Here is a 27,022-nt window from a genome sequence, read left to right as displayed (position 1 = left end):
AGGGCGGCTGGGTGAGCATTGATAATATAACATCACTAATGCCAGTTATTCGCGGCAAGGGCGGCTGGGTGAGCACTGATAATATAACATCACTAATGCCAGCTATTCACGGCAAGGGCGGCTGGGTGAGCACTGATAATATAACATCACTAATACCAGTTATTCGTGGCAAGGGCGGCTGGGTAAGCACTGATAATATAACATCACTAATGCCAGTTATTCGTGGCAAGGGCGGCTGGGTGAGCACTGATAATATAACATCACTAATGACAGCTATTCACGGCAAGGGCGGCTGGGTGAGCATTGATAATATAACATCACTAATGCCAGTTATTCGCGGCAAGGGCGGCTGGGTGAGCACTGATAATATAACATCACTAATGCCAGCTTTTCGCGGCAAGGGCGGCTGGGTGAGCACTGATAACATAACATCACTAATGCCAGTTATTCGTGGCAAGGGCGGCTGGGTGAGCACTGATAATATAACATCACTAATGCCAGTTATTCGCAGCAAGGGCGGCTGGGTGAGCACTGATAACATAACATCACTAATGCCAGTTATTCACAGCAAGGGCGGCTGGGTGAGCATTGATAGTATAACATCACTAATGCCAGTTATTCGCGGCAAGGGCGGCTGGGTGAGCACTGATAATATAACATCACTAATGCCAGTTATTCGCAACAAGGGCGGCTGGGTGAGCACTGATAACATAACATCACTAATGCCAGTTATTCGCGGCAAGGGCGGCTGGGTGAGCACTGATAATATAACATCACTAATGCCAGTTATTCGCGGCAAGGGCGGCTGGGTGAGCACTGATAATATAACATCACTAATGCCAGTTATTCGCAACAAGGGCGGCTGGGTGAGCACTGAAAATATAACATCACTAATGCCAGTTATTCGCAACAAGGGCGGCTGGGTGAGCACTGATAACATAACATCACTAATGCCAGTTATTCGCAGCAAGGGCGGCTGGGTGAGCACTGATAACATAACATCACTAATGCCAGTTATTCATGGCAAGGGCGGCTGGGTGAGCTCTGATAACATAACATCACTAATGCCAGTTATTCACGGCAAGGGCGGCTGGGTGAGCACTGATAATATAACATCACTAATGCCAGTTATTCGCAGCAAGGGCGGCTGGGTGAGCACTGATAATATAACATCACTAATGCCAGTTATTTGTGGCAAGGGCGGCTGGGTGAGCACTGATAATATAACATCACTAATGCCAGTTATTCGTGGCAAGGGCGGCTGGGTGAGCACTGATAATATAACATCACTAATGCCAGTTATTCACGGCAAGGGCGGCTGGGTGAGCACTGATAATATAACATCACTAATGCCAGTTATTCGTGGCAAGGGCGGCTGGGTGAGCACTGATAATATAACATCACTAATGCCAGTTATTCGCAGCAAGGGCGGCTGGGTGAGCACTGATAATATAACATCACTAATGCCAGTTATTTGTGGCAAGGGCGGCTGGGTGAGCACTGATAATATAACATCACTAATGCCAGTTATTCGTGGCAAGGGCGGCTGGGTGAGCACTGATAATATAACATCACTAATGCCAGTTATTCACGGCAAGGGCGGCTGGGTGAGCACTGATAATATAACATCACTAATGCCAGTTATTCGTGGCAAGGGCGGCTGGGTGAGCACTGATAACATAACATCACTAATGCCAGTTATTCGCAGCAAGGGCGGCTGGGTGAGCACTGATAATACACAGAAATACACAGGATATTATACAAAAGATTAGTTTAAAAGTCCCTTCAACTTTTTTCTCTTTTTTTTTAATTTATTTATTTTTTTAATTCTTTATTTTTATTATGCATGAGGTAACAACAGGCTTGTAGAGCCACAACAGCTGCTACAGGCTTTTTCATAACGTTTTAGTATTTTAAAGTGTGGCAGATTAAACAGCACATTTTACTTTTAGGAAAACATGAGAGTAACTAACTACATAACATCGATGAGTTGGTTTAGACATGCTAAGCTAGACAAGCTTATGAGGAGTTAGGTCACGTTTACAATTATGTTAACTCCATGACTTTGCGTTCCTGAGGAGGTCAAACAGGTATACTTATGCCATATTTACAACTGCTTGGGTGCTCGCTTTAGTTAAGGATCAATAGGAGCCTGACAGGAAAGGGGGGCCAAGGGATAGACACAGAGTCTAAGGGGTGTCATAGTATCGAATTATCAACGTTATGGTTCAAACATAGCTATAGGTTATACAGTACAGTGAATTCACAGGTGATTTGCTTCAGGGATGTAAATTACTGACTATGATGGTCTAATAAGTGATCCAGTTCGCAGGTGACCGCAAGGCTGGCATAAACATAGAAAGTAAAACTAAAATTAGCGGTAAGAAAGTAAACAAAGTTTGTTAAAACAATGTTGTACTTGGGGGACATCGCTGAATACAAAGATCAGTATTTTAATACAGTAAAACTTATAATAACGGTGATATCAGTAAATAACAGCAATTCTCAATTGCTCACCCTTTTTTAGGTTTTATTCACATTAAATTATGTTTAGTCTATAAATATTTTGATGTAAAACGAAATCCCTGTTTCCCCTGAATAAAATAATATGTAATAAGAGTGGGTGCACCTAATATAAATGAAGTGAATTATGGTTGAACAAACATAGAGTGCAAATTCAAGATTTTGTTTTGATCAGAACTTGGACGATTGCCTCCGTCGTTAACGGGTTAAATAGAAATTCACGACCCCGGCAATCTTGAATGACTCTCATATGTAACCGGTGAAGAGGATTATGGGTACAACGGGAGCATTGGTTGGTAGCGTTAAAAAAAATCCTGAAGACCATCAGAGTGAAGTGTGGCGGTCGCCACCTTGTGGTGAATAACAAGAAGGGCAGAGTTTGGAATGAGGTGATATGTTAATGCATGGTTAATGCATAGTTATTCACCAAGCTGAAACTTGTCAGAAATTCTAAGTGAATTCCTCCTAATTTTCCAAATTAAGGCCAGAATTTGAGAATTGGAAAGATTCTCTGTGTCATCTTTTCAGGTGGGTTATTTGAGATTCACTTTGAATTCCTGACAATTCCCTCATAATTGAATAGTAATTGGGGTGATCATTATATGATTGTTTACGATGACAGTGTTGTTTGTTTTCTAAGGTTGGCTTTATTCAACGGTTTAAGAAAAAAGAAATCCTGGAGGTGAAAATCCTGAAGGCTTGCAGTGTTGTCCTTTTCGTGTGTTCAGCTCTCCTGCTTACAAACTACCTCTGGAGAAGAAAGGCTTTCTGAGTCCTGACCTCAAATCATCTTATGTCACAGATCTGCTGGACTCGACCCCTTCCAAACCACCTCAACTAATCCAAGACTGAAGATCTCCTGACCACAAATTGTGTCACATTACAGATCTGCTGGACTTGACCCTTCCAAGCTACCCCAACTAATCCAAGACTGAAGATCTCCTGACCACAAATTGTGTCACATTAAAGATCTGCTGGACTTGACCCATTCCAAACCACCTCAACCAATCCAAGACTGAAGATCTCCTGACCACAAATTGTGTCACATTAAAGATCTGCTGGACTCGACCCCTTCCAAGCTACCCCAACTAATCCAAGACTGAAGATCTCCTGACCACAAATTGTGTCACATTAAAGATCTGCTGGACTCGACCCCTTCCAAGCTAACCCAACTAATCCAAGACTGAAGATCTCCTGACCACAAATCGTGTCACATCAAAGATCTGCTGGAATCGACCCCTTCCAAACCATCTTAACTAATCAAAGACTAAAGATCTGACCTCAAATTATGTGAAGTCACAGATCTCCTGAAATTGGCCCCTTTCATATATCAACTATTCCAGGATTAAAGATCTTCTTACCTCATTCTTTTCAAAAACAAGGATATTACAATTCCAAAACAAAGATCTCACCAATACCTGGCCTTCACATGTATGAAACGGCTGGTGGCTAAAGACACTATATATTTAAAAATGTATGTGTTAGTGTGACTTCTCTTAATAAAGATAATACATCGTCCCAACAAGAAGTGCTTATTGATGAAAATCTGTACAAATATACTCATCAAGTGTTTTTATTCAATGTCTATTTGTGCAATTCAGTGATCAATTTTTCAAACAATATATCTACCAGATAAATCCTATAGAAAAAAAGCTCTATTCCAAGTGAGTGTAATACCTCTAATACAGTTGATCTATTTTTATTCAGGCATATTGCACTATATGTGAATTTTCTTCTATTACATTTAACAGCATTACTACCAAGGAAGGGAAGAGGTCTCCCTATAAAGGACTCCAAGCCTTTAATAATTGCGCCATATCCTGGCTCTTCCTTTGCGGGTTGGCATTCTTATCGATTTGAAAAGTCTCTTTATGTCGTAAAAGTTTTAAAAGTTCTGTCCACTGTTATTATTTACATTTTGTCGTTGAGGTTTTTACCAACACTAAAAAGTGATCTGGGGGCGTGGCCTGAACCTGAACCGGAGCGGACGCCATCCCTGCCTGCTCCTGCCAAGCCTGAACTAAATCCGCAAACATCGAGAAACAGAACCAACCGATTGCCAGACCCATCCTGAAACCGACACCAGGGTGACAAAACGCACACATTGATGCCTTTTTTTCAACCCCAGAGATCGGGGAAAGTAAAACGGAGGCTCAAGGCCTATACCTCGCCGACAGCCCGGGCTCGAGTACTTCCTGGACGGAGCGTACAGCCGAGGAGAGCCCCCACCCTCAAGCAACCCTCTGCCGAACTACAACGATATCCCAACGAACATGGGAAGACGAACACAAAGGGTACTTACCGGTCACCCAGCAGAGCAGACCGACATTGGGGCTCTACTACAGAGGCAGGTACAATCCAAGATGGCCGCGGAGGCCCCACAAACTCCGACAACGACCCGGGCGGCGTCTCACACACCGGCTCAAATGGAAGATGAATGTGAGTACACTCTGACACCAACACCGGCACCGCCAGACAACACATTGGCCACTAAACAAGACCTACATAACTGGGTGCAAGACATTAAGGAAACACTGGCCGCAGATGTGGGCCTGCTTAAAGGGGAAGTACAGAAAGTAACTGAGAGAGTAAGGGGGACAGAGGAGAGCATCATGACCATCCACACAGATATCTCTGAAATAAAGGGAGCAATACAACAATTGCAGACCACCCAACAGGGTCTCTCCCTACAACTGGCAACACACGAAGACCGAGCTCGACGTAACCACGTCAAAATACGTGGGGTACCCTCTGACATAACGTCTGAAGAATTACCTCAGTATGTGAGACGGCTCCTGGCCACTATCTTGCCGCCAACGACAGCACGGAAGACACTCCTCGACGGGCTGTGCAGACTCCCACCGTCAAACAACAATGCCTCACACAACTCCCAGGGATATCATCCTACGCTGTGCCACCACACAGGACAAAGCAAACATCATGTCGGCAGTACAGGACAAAACCCCCTTGGCCTTTGAAAATGCACAGCTGCTTTTCTACCAGGATCTAACCAGAGCCACACTTCAGTGGCGCCGGACACTATCCCACTTTACGAGCCTGCTACGCTCCGCGAAGTTGCCATACCGCTGGGGGACACCTAGATCCCTGCTAATCACCCACAACGGGACTACACACAGGGTCTCCGCGACCACAGAAATACCTGCAGTGCTCACCAAATTGGGACTACAGGACAGAAGTGATGCAACAGAGTCCACTGCACAGAGATGGGACCCGGACAACACTGTGCCATTCGTTCCGAGAAGCACGGGACCGACAAACCGGGACACTTGAACAACATCGACTGGACAGAATTTCCACATACCATCCGTAGTCCCTGGAGCCACAGTGGACTTTTAACTTTTTGCTGGAACGATGGCTTCCCTTTGTGTCCTTCTTTCTTTTTTTTTTTTTTCTCTTCTTTTCCTATTATTTATCACTAGAATGATATTACTCAGCTTGACACATGTCTCAGAGTTCCCTACACCTGGCAACACGCAAGGAAACACTAACACACGGACAACATGACCGAGACACCCCGACATAAGATCCGCACACACGAGACATGTTGAGCGACATCACCACACACAACCTCGGCAGAGAGCTAGGCCACACAACACCACAACACGCCGCATACATCCTCGACAGGGAGCTGGGCCGCACAGCACCACACACGCCTGACCATGACAGACACGAAATTCACTAGACCACCCAAAATAGTGGACACCCTGGCACACCATCACCCATAAACACGACAACTAAAAACTGTTACCACCAGTCACCACACCTGTTGTCACACATGCTACTATCTACTACCTTGTACCACACTTGAAATGTGCGACAGCGCAACATAAAAATGTCCTTGATTTCAGCCTACAGACTAATCTAGAGACACTATTATGTTTTTCATTACCTCACAGTGGATAGATTGCCTTGTTGTGAAAAAATGTGTTGAGGTGAAACGTGTTCTTTAAGGGCTATGACAAATATTAAGCTCTAGGCACATACTATAGCAAACTTATAAAAATACAATCCATTTCTGTGTGAGGACGCAAATACCTTGAAATTAGCATTTCATGTACAATGAAAATGATTCACTGATTACGTGCGAAGTTTTTAAAAAGGGCCCCTATAATACCTAGTGGCGTCTTTTGACGGTTAATAGGGATGTACAGGTTCTGGCCATGGCATCTCAATCCTGACAGTTGATTTTTGTGGCTAGGTCACACACTGCGCTTAGAAATTGTGTAGCAATGGAAGTGGGAAGGACCTAGCCTGCTAATTTATGCCCTTCATAAAGGGATCCTGGACTCACGAGCGGTAATCCAGCTTGGTTTGAAACCCCTGAATGGAGCAGGGCTTTCCGGGATGGTTGACTCTGCACTTCCACCACCATTGATCATAATGTGATAATGCCAGGATACCTGAGGAATATAAGTTATTACCCATGAAAGGGGACGGGCCAAACTTTTAGCTAATCCTTGTCTATAGAGGGCAGAAAACCTCTTGCTTGGGAAGACCTCCAATACTCCATGGCAGTGATTGCCAACATTGTCCTCAGGACACACCAACCGCCTAAGATTGGTTAGTCTCCCCACAGGAACAGACCTAAAGGTCTGAATAATTGATTTTTGTTGTGCCTTATAGACCGCTCACCTTATTCAATATGCAGAGCATTTTAGGAGTTGTAGCCCTAAGACATCTCGATACACGCATGTAGATGTAGATAAACGTTTTGAATTCAAAAGCTTGTTAGTTAAATACCTGTTACGTAACGCACTTCAGTATGATTTCCATTATGTCTAGTTCGCTAACGATGACACACTGTTCCATATACTCTAGACACTTTTTTGTCATGTGTTACGTACAAATATGTATGTACAAATATGTTCTCCACCGTTCTTGTCAATGCTGTTGTGGCATTACAAGAGTATATACCCATTGAATGCACCACAAAAATAAAGAATTAATAAAATAATAAAAAGTGATCTGAATAACAGTTAAAGTTATAAAAGTTTGTAACACAGTTTTTTTGGTTTTTTAAAGCGACACAATGTATTTTATTTGGTACCATAAGCACTTTAAAGAGCACAAGATTAAAATATATTCTTTAAAAACTGATCATTGAATGAAAACACTTCAGGGTGTTTGAGCAGCTAATTGTTTACACAATCACTAACATAAAGTGTTGTAAACCCGTCTCTCGGCTAAGAACGTTTCTGTGCTTCAAGAAAAACAAACCTACCGAATCTTAGAGAACAGACACCAACACTGCTTTGGGAGCTCGGAATCGTTTCTTTAATTAGAGGTGTATCATTTCCTGAAATAAGATTCTTGGAAACAAAACCTTTTTTTCTAGTAAATATGAGGGGGAAAAATTAAGATTTGGAGATTATCACATCTCTTTATTTTGGACATTCAATATTTTATTCACTATTTTATAAATATATAATTTTTATTTATTTGTTTGTTTGTTTGTTTCCCTTTAAAAACCTTACATTTTACAAAAAGCCATTAGAGAATGAGAAAAGTTTTTTATAATTTTTTTGTGTTTGTTTATTTTTCTTGCTTGCCTTCACAGCCTTGTTGTTAAATCTGGTGGGAGAAAAAAATGATTTACTATTTTTCTTTCATTAGATGAAGATAGTTTATTGGAATATTCTGAGTATCCTTTTAAGAAAGCCATTTGGCTGCCTCCGTGTGGCCATCACAATAGTTACCTGGCAACAGCTCAGCTACATTGTGTTTCTCCTCCCATCTGCCCAGCCCCTGGGTGGCAGTAGAGAGTAGATGTCATAGCTATGCAGCATTTAGATGGTAGTCTGTACTCTCCTGACATAATTAATGGTACTCGGTGAGTAAAATGCACATTATTTGTAAATCCCACGGGGTGAGAAAAAAATAGGATCTACATTCATTCTTGGGACGGCAACTTAACCCAATTCCTTATCCCCATATCAAGAAGGGCTGGGCATCAGAGACAGCAGGGCTCTACAGAAGGCAATAGGGGGTTGTTAAATGTATTAAGGAGTGAGTTTTATTGTACAAGCTTTTTACGGACGTTTGATCTACTCATTCCATCTAACGAGAGCCATGGAACCCAGTCTGGTCTGGAGCAGCTTTCTAGGGGTCAGGGGTCTTTGTACATGGAATTAATAAATCTTTAAAGCGAGTCCATCTGTACATCCTTCCCTTCTATTCCATCGAAAAAAACATGGAAAATAGTGTAAAATAGAGTGGGACAAGAGGCTAGCGCTGGTGGGAGAAACGTTTGCCAAACAGTCTCCAGGATGAAGTCTTGTCCTCGTTTATTCTGTTGTCAATGTCTATCACAAGATTTGTAAAACCTTCCTCATCATCAGAATTCATTACAACCGGATAGATACCTGGTATGGTTCCATTTATGGGGTGGGGTAGTGCTTTTCTCTTAGTATTAGTGGGTTAAAGGAGCATAAGTTTCATTTAAGGCAGGGGTGGCCTACATTAGACACTTAGTTATACAGCTGCTGAACCCATGATGCTTTGCCAATATTAAGACTGGTTATAGTAATAGTGCAGTAACAGCCAGAGATCAATGTTCTGCCCCCCCATGAATTAAGGTTTCCCATTCATAAAACATGACATAATATGTCAATTTTCCAACAGATGTGGAGGTTTAACCTATCAGTCTCATTACCAGCGGTTGGACATCTACAAGCCGAGGGGCAGAAGAGGGGCCGAAGTACATTTTACACCAACAACGAATTTGCCAACACAGACCTCCATCCCTATGTACCGAGAGTCCAGTGAAGACTACTGTCTGTATCCGTATATGAAGAACAGAGACATGTACCAATCAGAGACGTCAGCAGTCTTCACTCCACCAGCCCAATCAAGTATATCTAGACTTGGAATTCATTTATATCACAAATACTATGAAGCAAAGAACCAAATGGGTTATACACAGAGTTCTGATTATTGCTCTCTCTGAACACAGAAAATACCATCACCCTGTTTCTGGTCTGATAAAAATGAGTTTACACAAAGTTACACACAATAATTCGCTTATACCCGATAATAGTGCACATTTATGGTATTTACAGACACCAGTCCTAGGCTTCCTGAATCCACGCTTTCACAGGTGTTTGTCTCAATATTTTACATTTTTAATCCACATCTATTTAACCCATTTAAAATGCAAGATGTTTATATCCATAACCTGTTATAATGTCGTATACTTTCCATTACAATATGGCGTCCAACATCCATCTTGGACTGGGTGTCAGCTTACAGAATCTGGTTAGGTCTCATTGCTTCAATCTTACAGTAAACCAAGAGAACATTGGGGTTTGACTCTACTAACGGGGGAACCAAATAGAATTTGTTGTCATCCCATCTGTGTTCCACACTCAAGTTATGTCATTACCTTTCGTCAGGTCGAGCATCATTCGCTCAGCTACAAGGAGGACCATCATTGAACAAGCTTTACGTAGGTCAAGGAGAGGCGTTCCCAGAAATCCATACACCAATTAGATACCTGAAGACTTGGCCTGCCCAAGACATCTACCATGAAGGTATCCAAGAGGTATGATGAGACATGAGGCTTTTCAAACACACCTAACCAATTCCTGGGATGTAGTTGGCCAAAGACTCCTATTTAGTGTTAAAATGCTCACAAGTGGAGGGACTCCAGGCACCATAACCACTTTAATGAGATTAAATAATTATAGTGACATTAATTTTTTAAAAAAAAATCCAATTAATGGGAATCGATTTAGTAAGAGGATTACACATTTTAATCTAAAAATAGCAGAGCTGTATAAATAAACAATGAAAAAATTCAGATTTGGCAAATTTGATTTAGATTTTGCAATTTTCTTGGCAATACTCCAAAAGTCCCCGTTCACTGCTAAGTAGATCTCCGTTTGCTTAAATAGTATTTTTCTTTTAATGGTTTGGAATGCCCTGGTTTTACAGCCATTATTTTGCAGAATTTATCCCAAATTTTTTGAAGCATTTGAAAAATCCATCCAAAAAACATTAATTTGAGGCCTTTATCAGACATTAGCAGGCAGGACCTGGCCGTTCAGGTGATGTCGTCGATTTGATCTAAGGAAGTCTAAAACTGCAAAACTGTAGCGTAAAATGGATCACAATCCTCACCACCCTCAGCCAGATAAACCACACACGAAATGATAGTATTCTTCTTCAGATTCCTGCTAAATTTAACTGGTAACTATAAAACTGTTTTTTATAGACTGTCAGGAGAGGCCAGCTGGTACATAAGCCAACGCCGATACAGAGAAAAGCCATACCGGGTACGTGCTCACATAATAATAATAATAATAATAATAATAATAATAACTTGCGTCTTACCTGACAAATTAGCTTCCTTCCTGATGGGGAGAACCCAAGAGTCATAACATATGGGGTGTAGTCCACTTTAGAGGGGACTACATCTCATACCGTGGGCTCTCACCATCTAAGGAAGTTGTAAATGGAGCTCATCCAATGTCCAGATCATCGCTATTTACTATTGTGAGAGATACTTGTTACGTACTGCTACTGTGAGATAATGAAATTACTAATGCTGCCAGCAGGTGGAGTAGTAGTCTTACAAATGCATATAAAGAAAAATAATGCTAGCTAATGCTATTAATACATTACATTATTCTGTGGGTAGATATTAATAGGAATTAATCAATAGAAATAGATTGTATAAGATGGATAGATTAGATAAATAGGTTACCGATGGAGATGGATGGGTGGGAAGATTATTATTATTTTATCCTTTATATAGCGCCGTACAATGGGGCAGAGGAACAGACACATACACTGTGTGCAGAATTATTAGGCAAATGAGTATTTTGACCACATCATCCTCTTTATGCATGTTGTCTTACTCCAAGCTGTATAGGCTCGAAAGCCTACTACCAATTAAGCATATTAGGTGATGTGCATCTCTGTAATGAGAAGGGGTGTGGTCTAATGACATCAACACCCTATATCAGGTGTGCATAATTATTAGGCAACTTCCTTTCCTTTGGCAAAATGGGTCAAAAGAAGGACTTGACAGGCTCAGAAAAGTCAAAAATAGTGAGATATCTTGCAGAGGGATGCAGCACTCTTAAAATTGCAAAGCTTCTGCAGCGTGATCATTGAACAATCAAGCGTTTCATTCAAAATAGTCAACAGGGTCGCAAGAAGAGTGTGGAGAAACCAAGGCGCAAAATAACTGCCCATGAACTGAGAAAAGTCAAGCGTGCAGCTGCCAAGATGCCATTTGCCACCAGTTTGGCCATATTTCATAGCTGCAACATCACTGGAGTGCCCAAAAGCACAAGGTGTGCAATACTCAGAGACATGGCCAAGGTAAGAAAGGCTGAAAGACGACCACCACTGAACAAGATACACAAGCTGAAACGTCAAGACTGGGCCAAGAAATATCTCAAGACTGATTTTTCTAAGGTTTTATGGACTGATGAAATGAGAGTGAGTCTTGATGGGCCAGATGGATGGATTGGTAAAGGGCAGAGAGCTCCAGTCCGACTCAGACGCCAGCAAGGTGGAGGTGGAGTACTGGTTTGGGCTGGTATCATCAAAGATGAGCTTGTGGGGCCTTTTCGGGTTGAGGATGGAGTCAAGCTCAACTCCGTGTTTCTGGAAGACACCTTCTTCAAGCAGTAGTACAGGAAGAAGTCTGCATCCTTCAAGAAAAACATGATTTTCATGCAAGACAATGCTCCATCACACGCGTCCAAGTACTCCACAGCGTGGCTGGCAAGAAAGGGTATAAAACAAGAAAATCTAATGACATGGCCTCCTTGTTCACCTGATCTGAACCCCATTGAGAACCTGTGGTCCATCATCAAATGTGAGATTTACAAGGAGGGAAAACAGTACACCTCTCTGAACAGTGTCTGGGAGGCTGTGGTTGCTTCTGCACGCAATGTTGATGGTGAACAGATCAAAACACTGACAGAATCCATGGATGGCAGGCTTTTGAGTGTCCTTGCAAAGAAAGGTGGCTATATTGGTCAGTGATTTGTTTTTGTTATGTTTTTGAATGTAAGAAATGGATATTTGTGAATGTTGAGATGTTATATTGGTTTCACTGGTAAAAATAAATAATTGAAATGGGTATATATTTGTTTTTTGTTAAGTTGCCTAATAATTATGCACAGTAATAGTCACCTGCACACACAGATATCCCCCTAAAATAGCTATAACTAAAAACAAACTAAAAACTACTTCCAAAAAGCTTATTCAGCTTTGATATTAATGAGTTTTTTGGGTTCATTGAGAATATGGTTGTTGTTCAATAATAAAATTAATCCTCAAAAATACAACTTGCCTAATAATTCTGCACTCCCTGTAGACAGGTGGGTGGAAGGACGGACTCTCCATTTATCAATGTATAGAGCAAGTAACATTGGACTCAATTTAATATTTTTGGGTACGATTTTCAAATGATTTAATATTTTATTTTGTAAACCATTAAAAAACAAAAACAATATATCAAAAAAAAAAAATCAAAATACGAAAATGCTTTTCCAAATATTAAACCGTTTTAGAAGTTTATCCAAAAATATTAAATCGAGGTCATAATTGGGAATATCCAATATTCAGTGACATGACATAAAGAACGAAACATTGTGAGATTAATATTCATCGATGTTCCCGCTGCCTGATATAGTTTTGTCTGGCGTAATTTGAATCTCTGCGTGATGTGTAACCATACAGCATGGTGTAATAAATTCCAATATAAAATCCTCCCCGGCAGGATACACTGGATATATCCCGTGCCCTACCTGGTCCCTGGGAGTGAGTTACATACCTGGTGCCGTGGATCGATTGGATAAATTTGAACGTGCCCAAGTGAGTGCAATTCTTTATAACTCGCCACCTCTGGCTATTTCCATTAGGGTATTTAGCAAAGTCTCGTGAAATGTGTATTTTCTGTTCCACTTTATTAAAGCATTTTAAAAGTAGTGTGAAAAGCGTCACCTTTGTTTCGGTATATTGCGACCAGGGCCGGATTTTCCTATAGGCTAACTAGGCTTCAGCCTAGGGCCTCAAGATCAAGAGGGGCCTACATTCAAATTGTTAGCAAAATTAAAATTACACTATTCTAAAAACAGTGAACGCTAAAACACTGAACCGAAAATAAGGAGAAATTCTACGCATATGATATGACCAGTGGCGTACTAAGGGGAGGGCGGGGTGGGGCGGTCCGCCCCGGGTGCCACTTACTAAGGGGGTGCCCGGGGCAGACTGCAATGCCCCTCCTGCCGCGATCGCCGAGACCGGCGGTCTGCAGCTCCGCAATTTGCAGAGCTGCAGACCATGGATCTCGCTTGCATTGCCCAATCAGAGCGCTGCCGCGGGTTATCAAAGCAACGCTCTGATTGGGTCTCGCGAGATCCATGGTCTGCAGCTCTGCGGAGCTGCAGACCGGAAATGAGGGCCACAGGACCACCAGGGACCCCACTGGACCACCATTTCTCTTCTATTAACTCGCTTTGTATTTTGTTAGCTTATATAAACATTTAGATTTTTAAAAACATTCCTACTTTACAGCATTTTTCATACCGTAGTTTTTAGGAGTAAGAAATATTTGAAACCGCCATAATCACTTGTGATTTTTTGGGATAACCTTTAGCGCCTGCCTCAATCCTTGGCACGGCAGTATTTGTATTTTCCAGACCTGTCGCATTTGCGTCACCTGCAGCGTGCCTGACTGTAAAATGAAACCGGGCTGGTCATGCCAGTGTGCATTGCGCCACGATGACAGGATGCTGAGCACGCAGACCGCACAGGGCTGCCCAAGTTTTGAGGTGTCAGTTGTTCTTTAAGGTCTGCTACATTATTTCCCTTCTCAATTTTCAACAACCGCAATTCACGGTTCAGTGAATTCAAATAAATCTGGTTTTCCAGGGTCTCTCCTGCTGCATACTGTAGTAAGGAGTTTGTTGACCAAAAAAGGCCAGTTAATAATGAGTAGTTTATTAAACATACTCGTTGAAAGGCTCTCCTAATCCTTGCAATGTAAACCGGAGATCCAGATATTACAGAGAAACTCGATTATATTCTACTGACCCAACTCTGTTTACAAAACCGTACTCATGGATATTACACTAAACCAGGCTTCCCCAAACTCCGGCCCTCCAGATGTTGCTGAACTATAACTCCCATGATTCTCAGCCTATTTCATTCATAAAATCATGGGAGTTGTAGTTACGCAACATCTGGAGGGCCGGAGTTTGGGGAAGCCTGTACTAAACGGTAACATAATATGTTAGACAAATTTCCCAATTCAGCTATTATTTCTTCGGTTATTATTTATCACAATTCAGTGTTTAGTGAATTAATTGCTGTAAAACTCCCAATTATTCTGGATGCTGCATATAAGTGGCCCTATATGGGGATGGCTGGGATTTCAGATATTGGCCCATAATTGGGGAAACGAAAGCGGACTTGGAGAATTGTCACACTTCGGTTATTTTGGTTTACGGTTTGAAATTCCTGACAATCTAAGATTTACTGAATGACCCTGTCCCAATCTATAGAGTATGCGTTCAGGTTTGTTGTCCTCTCTTAGGCGAAGATGGAAAATCTTCCAATGTACCCAGATGTGATACGCAGAAAAACAGCAGCGCTGGATTGCAGAATCTACACCTCTGCTGGTCTCAAGCCCAAATACACCGGCTTTATCCCAGGTGAGTAAGCACTGACTGACAGCCTGCTCCTCCCCCTGTCCATGCACTGAGTGCTGACTGACAGCCTTCCCCTCCCCCAGACCATGCACTGAGTGCTGACTGACAGCCTTCCCTCCCCCAGACCATGCACTGAGCGCCGACTGACAGCCTGCCCCTCCCCCAGTCCATGCACTGAGCGCTGACTGACAGCGTGCCCCTCCCCCAGACATGCACTGAGCGCTGACTGACAGCCTTCCCCTCCCCCAGACCATGCACTGAGTGCTGACTGACAGCCTTCACCTCCCCCAGACCATGCACTGAGCGCCGACTGACAGCCTTCCCCTCCCCCAGACCATGCACTGAATGCTGACTGACAGCCTTCACCTCCCCCAGACCATGCACTGAGCGCCGACTGACAGCCTTCCCCTCCCCCAGACCATGCACTGAGCACCGACTGACAGCCTGCCCCTCTCCCAGTCCATGCACTAAGCGCTGATTGACAGCCTGCCCCTCCCCCAGACCATGCACTGAGGGCTGAATGACAGCCTGCCCCTCCCCCAGACCATGCGCTGACTGACAGCCTGTCCCTCCCCCAGACCATGCACTGACTGCTGACTGACAGCCTGCCTCTCCCCTAAACTATGCACTGAGTGCTGACAGCCTGCCCCTCCCCCAGTCCATGCACTGAGTGCTGACTGACAGCCTTCCCCTCCCCTAGACCATGCACTGAGTGCTGACTGACAGCCTTCCCCTCCCCCAGACCATGCACTGAGCGCCGACTGACAGCCTGCCCCTCTCCCAGTCCATGCACTGAGCGCTGATTGACAGCCTGCCCCTCCCCCAGACCATGCACTGAGTGCTGAATGACAGCCTGCCCCTCCCCCAGACCATGCGCTGACTGACAGCCTGTCCCTCCCCCAGACCATGCACTGACTGCTGACTGACAGCCTGCCTCTCCCCTAAACTATGCAGAGTGCTGACAGCCTGCCCCTCCCCCAGTACATGCACTGAGCGCTGACTGACAGCCTTCCCCTCCCCTAGACCATGCACTGAGTGCTGACTGACAGCCTTCCCCTTCCCCAGACCATGCACTGAGCGCTGACTGACAGCCTGCCCCTCCCCTAAACTATGCACTGAGTGCTGACTGACAGCCTGCCCCTCTCCCAGTCCATGCACTGAGCGTTGATTGACAGCCTGCCCCTCCCCCAGACCATGCACTGAGTGCTGAATGACAGCCTGCCCCTCCCCCAGACCATGCGCTGACTGACAGCCTATCCCTCCCCCAGACCATGCACTGACTGCTGACTGACAGCCTGCCCCTCCCCTAAACTATGCACTGAGTGCTGACAGCCTTTCCCTCCCCCAGACCATGCACTGAGTGCTGACTGACAGCCTTCCCCTCCCCCAGACCATGCACTGAGCGCTGACTGACAGCCTGCCCCTCCCCCAGACCATACACTGAGCGCTGACTGACAGCCTACCCCTCCCCTAAACTATGCACTGAGTGCTGACTGACAGCCTGCCCCTCCACCAGTCCATGCACTGAGTGCTGACTGACAGCCTTCCCCTCCCCTAGACCATGCACTGAGTGCTGACTGACAGCCTTCCCCTCCCCCAGACCATGCACTGAGCGCCGACTGACAGCCTGCCCCTCTCCCAGTCCATGCACTGAGCGCTGATTGACAGCCTGCCCCTCCCCCAGACCATGCACTGAGTGCTGAATGACAGCCTGCCCCTCCCCCAGACCATGCGCTGACTGACAGCCTGTCCCTCCCCCAGACCATGCACTGACTGCTGACTGACAGCCTGCCTCTCCCCTAAACTATGCAGAGTGCTGACAGCCTGCCCCTCCCCCAGTACATGCACTGAGCGCTGACTGACAGCCTTCCCCTCCCCTAGACCATGCACTGAGTGCTGACTGACAGCCTTCCCCTTCCCCAGACCATGCACTGAGCGCTGACTGACAGCCTGCCCCTCCCCTAAACTATGCACTGAGTGCTGACTGACAGCCTGCCCCTCTCCCAGTCCATGCACTGAGCGCTGATTGACAGCCTGCCCCTCCCCCAGACCATGCACTGAGTGCTGAATGACAGCCTGCCCCTCCCCCAGACCATGCGCTGACTGACAGCCTATCCCTCCCCCAGACCATGCACTGACTGCTGACTGACAGCCTGCCCCTCCCCTAAACTATGCACTGAGTGCTGACAGCCTTTCCCTCCCCCAGACCATGCACTGAGTGCTGACTGACAGCCTTCCCCTCCCCCAGACCATGCACTGAGCGCTGACTGACAGCCTGCCCCTCCCCCAGACCATGCACTGAGCGCTGACTGACAGCCTACCCCTCCCCTAAACTATGCACTGAGTGCTGACTGACAGCCTGCCCCTCCACCAGTCCATGCACTGAGCGCCGACTGACCGCCTTCCCCTCCTGTTTTCCTGGCACTATGAGATCCGTTAACTGGTAAGGGCCCTGTTTGACCCTACAAAGGATGTCATACCCATATGCTTACTGTAAAACCTGTACTCTTACCTTCAATCCAGGCAAAGCTCTCTGTACTGGTTTCCACTCCATCATTACCGATGATTAGAATGGCTAGGACTCCTAAGGCATTACAGCTTACTGAAACTGCAACAGAATGTAAAAAGGAGGTCTGCATTTAAAGCAGCACGGTCACCCTCCATCAGCAAAAATTATTTCATAAACAAGTCTCTGAAATACGAACTGTTAGAATTTCAGTGAAATTCCAACCCAGTCAAGATGTATACGGAGACAAAGAAGGGACTTTGTGTCAGTATTTTTCACTACGCCTGACACTGGGTGGAGCTATCACCATCTTGACATGTTAGTCTCCCGGCCATATATCCTTTCCCTCCAATGCTGTGTGGTCTTAATAAGTTATGCAAAGTCCCTAGACCGTAGCAATGCTACAGCATAATGCCCACCAGAGCCAGGTTACCCATGCCCAGCGCTGGCTGTGAGCGAGACTATTAACTTTGAGTGTTTGTAGCCAGATAGATGTGCCCAGTCACTCCTACTCCCAAAACCAGGCTGCAGCTATGCTTTCTGGGAGAGAAAAAAAAAAACACCACACAAAACATTTGCGTAGACATCCTTAACATCCACAATACGCATACAGGCTCCTAGGCCAAATGAAAGCAGTACCCAATCAGATCTCTATTGCCATGGCCTCGATTTTTTGATTCATTTTACGCTCAGGTGGGAAGCAGCGCCATTGGACATTTTTGGGAAGGCTGGTGAAGATTACACAGGACTCCGTTTAGCAGGGAATGCACCATGACAAATGCAGTTTGTAGTGGCTATGGTGGCACAACTAACTCAATTAATTCTATTACTTATAACTATGCTGTCACAGATAAAGAGGGCTAACAGACATTGCATTTTACTGCCTCACAAAGCTTTGCTCGGCAAGGAGATACCAGACACTAAGTGTACATTCACTCGACTGAGAATTAAATTTTAGACTAAAATATTGACCAGCAGATACAGGGCTTTTAGACCAACAGCTGAGGGACATAGTTTGAGATTCCTGGTGTAGTGTGGTGTTTGCCCCAGATTGTTTAAATGCAGTTACAGCCTATTCATGTAAATCTTAAAGATACTGTGAAGTCTTAAGTGCACGGCTGATTTCAATTCCTCCCAATTTCTGGCAGGTTACAGGGACAGCTTTGGTTACACCTATGGTGATGCTTCCAGACTCTGCTACTGGAAATACCAACATCAAGAATGAGACAGGATCTTATGAACGTTTCTTTTAATTATCTGTACAGCATGAAGAATGACAGAAACAAATAAAAAACACAGACAGTACCAGTTTCTCATTAAGAGTTCAGACTTTTATAAATAGACACAGAAATGTTAAATAGCCTCAAACTCCAGTTTGAACATTGAGAAACTAGAAAAGGGGAAGAGAGAAAGCAAAGACAATAGGTAACAGGATGTCATTATGTACTGTTTTATGCATTCTCCTCCTCAGCCTCCTCTTCAAATTCTCCTTCCTCCTCAGCGGTGGCATCCTGGTATTGCTGGTACTCAGACACCAAGTCATTCATGTTGCTCTCAGCTTCTGTGAATTCCATTTCATCCATGCCCTCTCCAGTGTACCAATGAAGGAAGGCCTTCCTGCGGAACATAGCTGTAAACTGCTCTGAGATGCGTTTGAACAGCTCTTGAATGGCCGTGCTGTTTCCAATGAAGGTGGCAGACATTTTAAGGCCACGGGGTGGGATGTCACAGACTGCTGTTTTGACATTGTTGGGAATCCATTCCACAAAGTAGCTGCTGTTTTTGTTCTGGACATTGAGCATCTGCTCATCCACCTCCTTCATGGACATACGGCCTCTGAAGACAGCAGCTACAGTGAGATACCTGCCATGACGGGGGTCACAGGCAGCCATCATGTTCTTTGCATCAAACATCTGCTGTGTCAGCTCTGGCACTGTTAAGGCACGGTACTGCTGGCTGCCTCTGCTGGTAAGTGGGGCAAAGCCTGGCATAAAGAAGTGCAAACGGGGGAAGGGGACCATGTTAACAGCTAGTTTACGCAGGTCAGCATTAAGCTGGCCAGGGAATCGCAGGCAGGTAGTAACTCCACTCATTGTGGCAGACACCAGGTGGTTCAGGTCACCGTATGTGGGAGTGGTGAGTTTCAGGGTTCTGAAGCAGATATCATAGAGGGCCTCATTATCTATACAGTAGGTCTCATCTGTGTTTTCTACTAGCTGATGCACAGACAGGGTGGCATTGTAAGGTTCTACTACAGTATCAGACACTTTAGGGGAGGGCACAACACTGAAAGTGTTCATGATTCTATCAGGGTACTCTTCTCTGATCTTGCTAATAAGGAGTGTACCCATCCCAGACCCAGTACCACCTCCCAGAGAATGGGTGAGCTGGAACCCTTGTAAACAGTCACAACTTTCAGCTTCCTTCCTCACAACATCCAATACAGAGTCAACCAGCTCTGCTCCTTCTGTGTAGTGACCCTTTGCCCAGTTATTTCCAGCACCGCTTTGACCTGAAAACAGACAGAAAGACGCCATTAGCAAGACAAAGTTATCAAGATCCAGATATCATCCCTCATTTACAGTTGGCATATGTGTTACTAGTTTATTGCAGTATAGCCAAGGCCATTTGGAGACTTTCTAAGGCGACTTGGTTCTTACAAGTCAGAATTCAGCCATGAAGATCGGTATCCAATACCAAGCAAGGAGCACACTCTAGACATGTCCAAGTACTTAATTGGACAGGTTTGTGTGAGGGACGTAGTATATGTAGTAGGATTGCAGAGTTTTAACTGCCCTTTATGTGACATGTCTAAAAGGCATAGATCAAAAATGCAGCTTTCACTAAGACAAAAAGAAATCTTTACTCACCAAAAACAAAGTTGTCTGGTCTGAATATCTGTCCAAATGGTCCAGACCTGACAGAGTCCATAGTGCCAGGCTCCAGATCGACAAGGACAGCACGGGGAACATATTTACCACCTGTAAAAAGTCAAATTCAGTTATTTCAAGCAATAGTATTGGTAAGCAGCACCCATACCCTCCAGAAGCAATACATACCTGTAGCCTCATTGTAATAGACATTTATTCTTTCCAGTTGGAGGTCACTGTCCCCATGGTATGTACCAGTTGGGTCAATTCCATGTTCATCACTGATCACTTCCCAGAACTGTGAAACAGATAGGGTTAGTCTATACATGTCCACTGAGAGAGACATCAATTCCCTTTATAGTAAACATTGACTGCAGACTACTGCAAGTAGGGCAATAGTCTGCAGGATTGGCAACAATGCCTGATTATCCATTACTGCTTTAGGATGATTGACACATTAGATCTAAAAATCAAATCACCCTGAATCGTGACGGAAGCAAATGATGCAGTACAATCATACCCAGTGATATATCTGAACATGCAAATCGAAGCTCATAACACATTGATGCAGTTAGAAGCCATGACAGGGAAATGGTTTTAAATATACAATAAGCAACCCAAAGCCTCCTTATAGCATGTTAGATTATTAAACACTCCCAGGATAGAACAGCATTTTTGAGAAGCCAACATTAAAACATAGAAGCTCCATGCGTTTCCCTGGTAAGGAGAGAGAGGGCTGCCAGACTCTGGGTATCACATAGATGGCTATAGTTGGTCCTACTGGGAAGAATGGGGGGCTGGATAACCGGGCTAGCAGTGATGGTGGGGCGGGGGGCTAGCAGTGCCGCTCCCTCCCGCATGCTGGGGCCAGTGACCGCCATTGAAACCCCCCATCAGGTTAACAGTCACTGTAGCCCCGCCCCCCATCAGGTTAACAGTCACTGTAGCCCCGCCCCCCATCAGGTTAACAGTCACTGTAGCCCCGCCCCCCATCAGGTTAACAGTCACTGTAGCCCCGCCCCCCATCAGGTTAACAGTCACTGTAGCCCCGCCCCCCATCAGGTTAACAGTCACTGTAGCCCCGCCCCCCATCAGGTTAACAGTCACTGTAGCCCCGCCCCCCATCAGGTTAACAGTCACTGTAGCCCCGCCCCCCATCAGGTTAACAGTCACTGTAGCCCCGCCCCCCATCAGGTTAACAGTCACTGTAGCCCCGCCCCCCAGGTGTTGGCAGCGCGCGCTGCGCCATGACAACATTCGAATCCCAACGGAAGAAAGGGACCTGCAGGGGGGTCAGGTGACCGACCGGCCACGCCCACCGCCGCGAGCCAGGCAACGGCCAAACACTGCACCCCCACATTAACCCCTTCCTGCCGGGAACACATTAACAGCAGGATAACATGGGGGGCGGGGGGCCGTTAGTGTCAGAGAGTGAGTGGGGCAGTTACAGAGCGGCTGGCGGAGGGACCAATGAGAGGGTGACAGCAGAGAGCCCAGTAACGGGGACAGTGCGTGGGGGCCGGATAGATGGGCTGGAAGCCTGGGGAAGGGAGAGAGTGGCCGGGGAGATTGGGGGGCCAGTGGCCGGGGAGATTGGGGGGCCAGTGGCCGGGGAGATTGGGGGGCCAGGGGGGGGCCAGTGGCCGGGGAGATTGGGGGGGCCAGTGGCCGGGGAGATTGGGGGGGCCAGTGGCCGGGGAGATTGGGGGGGCCAGTGGCCGGGGAGATTGGGGGGGCCAGTGGCCGGGGAGATTGGGGGGGCCAGTGGCCGGGGAGATTGGGGGGGCCAGTGGCCGGGGAGATTGGGGGGGCCAGTGGCCGGGGAGATTGGGGGGGCCAGTGGCCGGGGAGATTGGGGGGGGGCAGTGGCCGGGGAGATGGGGGGCTGGGTAGAGTGACAGGGAGTCATTGATTGCCGGGTCAGTGCGGGGAGCAGCCATGCGGGGAGGCCCGAGCTCCGCAGTGCGGCACGGTCAGGCGGCCGGTAAAAGCCCCGATCCCTCACCTTGGCTCCGATCTGGTTTCCGCACTGGCCAGCCTGCAGGTGGACGATTTCTCTCATGATGCCGGTGAGTGATGCTTGCTGTGTTACGATCTAATTGTGTGATGCCGATGGCTGCCTGGAGGCTACTGCTTCCAACCGTCTCCTACTACCCCCTATATAGGCGGCTCGCGGACGACAAACCACATGCAACTTATGGTACTCGCGATCCTATTGGTGAGCAGTTGGCACTGCTCGCTTTCCGATTGGTCGCTTAGCTGTCTGTCAAACACACTGCTAATGGTATCCAAGCGCTGATTGGCTGAAATGCAGGCGCGGCCTCCTGTCAAGATCGCCTTACTCCCGCCGAAGCCTGCCTTTGATTGGCTATATTCAAATGATTGACTAGCTCGTGGATTGGCCAATTGCTTATTAAAATGGGCGGGTTAATGACCAGCGTCTTGGTAACCACTGCAATGCGCTTGAGGCGCCAAGAGCTACGTAAACCTGCTTGCCGCTGCCTATTCACAGAGATCACTACGCACTACATGTCGCCGTATCTGGTGATAGAGGCCGCGCCGTACGCTAAGTGCGGTTTCCAGGACGGCCTTGGTTACCGGTTACACAGCTAACCTGGCAATGCCTTCCCGCTCCTCAGACCACCTTTCCTCTGTTTATCCTGGTTACCTTGTTGTTCTCACTGACAATGAACACAAGCTGTGTCCATGGTTCCCCCACTCCCTCACCCTGAGACACAGTGCTGGAATACTTTAATAAATGGAAATATATCACAAATATTCAGTAATTAAACAGAAATATGGGATAAATCCTCCGAGTTAGGAAACATTCATTCTGATTAATGTTTCTTTTCTAACCAGCACTGCCTGTAATGTTAGTAATATAAAGTATTTCTCTGCATGTCACCAGACTGACTGCTTGTATTAAAGCTGGAAATAAACCACCCAAAACATATAGTACATTATTATTATTTATATAGCACCAACACATTCTGCAGCGCTGTACATCGGGTAAATTATGCCTACAAATGATGCGGCAATTTTGGTTTAACATACATGGAAAAGAGACGACTAATGCCAGGCTCACAGGAGCTTACAATCTAAAGGAACAGTGCCTAAAGTATTGCAGAACTACAGCTCAATACATAGCTCATATCTAATCTGTATATTAACCCCCCCGCCCCCACTGACCAGGTAAAAATAAGGTCCCCCCATCATGCTTGATGGTCCATAGGAGCGAGAGCCATAGAGAAGCCCAGTGGGAGCGTTGGGGGTCATGGTGAGAACAGAGCACAAACGCAGGATGTGGGCAGAGTGAGGGTTCAAAATGGAGGTATTCTCCGATTGGTGAGGATGCACAGGTCATGGCACCATATGGAGGCCTTTATAAGTGAACACTGGGCTCTTAAACTGAATCATAAAGGACTCAGGGAGTCAGTGTAAAGCCGGATCCAGCGGTAAGCTAGGAGAAAGTGATGGCTTGCTTAATCACAAATCATAAAATCATCAGCAATTAAACTTTATGGTGTCCGCAAATTGGCTCTGTCCTCTTACACTGACTTGGGATATGCCCCCTAAATTAACTGGATTACAAAGAGGGGTTTGAAGAGTTTGTGAAAAGTCACGATAAAAGCGGCTAATTGGAGTTTATTCCAGGAGCAAGGGGCTAAGATGGAGAATCTGCGGAATCAGGAAGGGGCTAAGATGGAGAATCTGCGGAATCAGGAAGGGGCTAAGATGGAGAATCAACAGAACTGGGAAGGGGCTAAGATGAAGAATCAGTGGAACCAGGAATGGGTTAAGATGGAGAATCAGTGGAACCAGGAATGGGTTAAGATGGAGAATCAGTGGAACCAGGAATGGGTTAAGATGGAGAATCAGTGGAACCAGGAATGGGCTAAGATGGAGAATCAGTGGAACCAGGAATGGGCTAAGATGGAGAATCAGTGGAACCAGGAATGGGCTAAGATGGAGAATCAACAGTCAGGAATGAGCTAAGATGGAGAATCAGTGGAACCAGGAATGGGTTAAGATGGAGAATCAGCGGAACCAGGAATGGGTTAAGATGGAGAATCAGCGGAACCAGGAATGGGTTAAGATGGAGAATCATCGGAACCAGGAATGGGTTAAGATGGAGAATCAGCGGAACCAGGAATGGGTTAAGATGGAGAATCAGCGGAACCAGGAATGGGTTAAGATGGAGAATCAGTGGAACCAGGAATGGGCTAAGATGGAGAATCAACGGAACCAGGAATGGGCTAAGATGGAGAATCAACGGAACCAGGAATGAGCTAAGATGGAGAATCAGTGGAACCAGGAATGGGTTAAGATGGAGAATCAGTGGAACCAGGAATTGGTTAAGATGGAGAATCAGTGGAACCAGGAATGAGCTAAGATGGAGAATCAACAGAGTCAGGAATGAGCTAAGATGGAGAATCAGCGGAACCAGGAATTGGTTAAAATGGAGAATCAGCAAAGTCAGGAAGCAGCTAAGATTAAGTTTAGGTGATGGAGCAGGGAGGACAGATAGGGACATGGTAGGGGTTGTGTGGACAGATACATTTTAATTTGTTAATGCACCCGCTGTGACCTTGTAGCCCTCGGTGGCTTATGGCATGAACAGCAGACATTTAGGGTGATAGTACTATTGCCGGACTTACTGTGCAACCCCTGCAACGTGATGTTCCTGCAAAGCCATAATATGCTTTAACGGCACCGGAAAATTAATATTATTATTTATATAGCGCCAGCAAATTCCGTAGCGCTGATTATTAATCCCGTGCTGTGTTTTTCACACCAATCTGAATAATGTAAAATATTACTGAATACTCATATTATCAGCAGTTGTGTTTAAAACATACATTTTGCCAAAATTCTGCTGTTAGCTCACAATTCCCTGTTTAGTGAGTAATGTCAATGAAGAGGCAAGTAACGTGACAGTTGGTGAGGTTCCTTTCTGGAATAGTGTGTTTTATTGTGAATACTAACACAGTTGGAGTTACATTATTCGTGTTTGTTGTTTGTTTTCTTTTTAATTGACCCTGTTTCTGTATAATCTGTCCTGGAATCTCCTGTACATCTCCCTGGGAATCATGTCAATCCACCAGTTAATTCCTTTAAAGCGGTGTCTGGCCTTCACATTTTTTGTTAGTGTTTCCATGGTAACGTCCTGCAAAAATGGCTGTAAGAAAGGAAGCATTCAGGGCAGTTAAGGAGATAAGGTTAGGTCATACATTTGTATCCAGATTAAAACCCCTTGGATTAGAGCCATGTAGTATTGTAATGTATTGTTTAGTGCTGTTGCCTATGAATTAAATGCCGATTTATGCTTAGTTATGCTTTGACTAGTATAGGCTACTGGACATTCCAGAACTCAGTGCTAAGACTGGCTTTATGCATAACATTTTTAGGCAGAAATGGCTGATGTGGAAATATTCTCCCGGCTCTGATATTGTTACAGCCTGTCTATTTTGGCATCAGTTTTGAAATACTGTTTGCAATCGACTACAATCTGGCATTTAGTGAATAATCCTCTGTAGCCTAGCCTGGTTGCAGATCCAGGTTATGGTTGCCCAGGGCCCTAAGCAGAAAGCCAGATCAGGGCCCCCTTCTAGAGATGTGTGATCTTTTCTGTGAGTGTTGTGTGTGATGGCTGAGGGTTGTATGTGTGTAGTGGCAGAGGCTGAGAGCTGTACTGGGGAGGCTGAGTGTGCCTGTGTGTAGTGGCTGAGTGTTGTATGTGTGCAGAGGCTGAGAGCTGTACTGGAGAGGCTGAGTGTGCCTGTGTGTAGTGGCTGAGTGTTGTATGTGTGTAGTGGCAGAGGCTGAGAGCTGTACTGGGGAGGCTGAGTGTGCCTGTGTGTAGTGGCTGAGTGTTGTATGTGTGTAGTGGCAGAGGCTGAGAGCTGTACTGGGGAGGCTGAGTGTGCCTGTGTGTAGTGGCTGAGTGTTGTATGTGTGTAGTGGCAGAGGCTGAGAGCTGTACTGGGGAGGCTGAGTGTGCCTGTGTGTAGTGGCTGAGTGTTGTATGTGTGTAGTGGCAGAGGCTGAGAGCTGTACTGGAGAGGCTGAGTGTGCCTGTGTGTCGTGGCTGAGTGTTGTATGTGTGTAGTGGCAGAGGCTGAGAGCTGTACTGGAGAGGCTGAGTGTGCCTGTGTGTAGTGGCTGAGTGTTGTATGTGTGTAGTGGCAGAGGCTGAGAGCTGTACTGGAGAGGCTGAGTGTGCCTGTGTGTAGTGGCTGAGGGCTGTATGTGTGTAGTGTCAGAGGCTGAGAGCTGTACTGGGGAGACTTAGTGTGCCTGTGTATAGTGGCTGAGTGTTGTATGTGTGTAGTGTCAGAGGCTGAGAGCTGTACTGGGGAGGGTGAGTGTGCCTGTGTGTAGTGGCTGAGTGTTGTATGTGTGTAGTGGCAGAGGCTGAGAGCTGTACTGGG

At 45.8% G+C, this 27,022-nt stretch overlaps 3 protein-coding genes across 3 annotated transcripts in view; 2 read left to right on the top strand and 1 right to left on the bottom strand.

Annotated features, from left to right (window-relative positions):
* POLE3 (DNA polymerase epsilon 3, accessory subunit) overlaps positions 1 to 27,022 on the top strand; it is a 118,700-nt gene that overhangs the window by 22,864 nt on the left and 68,814 nt on the right. The gene's annotated exons all lie outside the window — the stretch shown is intronic.
* CIMIP2A (ciliary microtubule inner protein 2A) lies at positions 8,313 to 18,946 on the top strand. Its single transcript, XM_063433505.1, has 7 exons — positions 8,313 to 8,374; positions 9,166 to 9,395; positions 9,936 to 10,084; positions 10,757 to 10,817; positions 13,283 to 13,377; positions 15,101 to 15,218; positions 18,870 to 18,946. Exons 1-7 carry the CDS (start codon positions 8,322 to 8,324, stop codon positions 18,944 to 18,946), a joined length of 783 nt encoding a protein of 260 aa, XP_063289575.1. The 5' UTR covers positions 8,313 to 8,321.
* On the bottom strand, positions 18,954 to 22,767 carry TUBB4B (tubulin beta 4B class IVb). Its single transcript, XM_063433030.1, has 4 exons — positions 22,597 to 22,767; positions 20,781 to 20,889; positions 20,592 to 20,702; positions 18,954 to 20,233 (listed from the first exon to the last, which is right to left on the bottom strand). The coding sequence occupies exons 1-4, from the start codon at positions 22,651 to 22,653 to the stop codon at positions 19,173 to 19,175; spliced, it is 1,338 nt and encodes a 445-aa protein (XP_063289100.1). The 5' UTR covers positions 22,654 to 22,767; the 3' UTR covers positions 18,954 to 19,172.

The sequence above is a fragment of the Pelobates fuscus genome, chromosome 9 (genome assembly GCF_036172605.1).
Source record: "Pelobates fuscus isolate aPelFus1 chromosome 9, aPelFus1.pri, whole genome shotgun sequence".
NCBI lineage: Eukaryota > Metazoa > Chordata > Amphibia > Anura > Pelobatidae > Pelobates > Pelobates fuscus.
Note: the sequence above shows the minus strand (reverse complement) of the source record. Positions and strands in the feature narration are given on the sequence as shown.

Bases quoted from the DNA above. Each gene is read 5' to 3' on its own strand.
- TUBB4B (XM_063433030.1), bottom strand. From the start codon at position 22,653: ATGAGAGAAATCGTCCACCTGCAGGCTGGCCAGTGCGGAAACCAGATC. The intron at 20,890-22,596 runs GTGAGGGATCGG...TCTGTTTCACAG, and splicing joins GAAACCAGATCGGAGCCAAG to TTCTGGGAAGTGATCAGTGA. The intron at 20,234-20,591 runs GTGAGTAAAGAT...GTCTGTTTTCAG, and splicing joins ACCAGACAACTTTGTTTTTG to GTCAAAGCGGTGCTGGAAAT.
- CIMIP2A (XM_063433505.1), top strand. From the start codon at position 8,322: ATGCAGCATTTAGATGGTAGTCTGTACTCTCCTGACATAATTAATGGT. The intron at 13,378-15,100 runs GTGAGTGCAATT...GTCCTCTCTTAG, and splicing joins ATAAATTTGAACGTGCCCAA to GCGAAGATGGAAAATCTTCC. The intron at 15,219-18,869 runs GTGAGTAAGCAC...AATTTCTGGCAG, and splicing joins ATACACCGGCTTTATCCCAG to GTTACAGGGACAGCTTTGGT.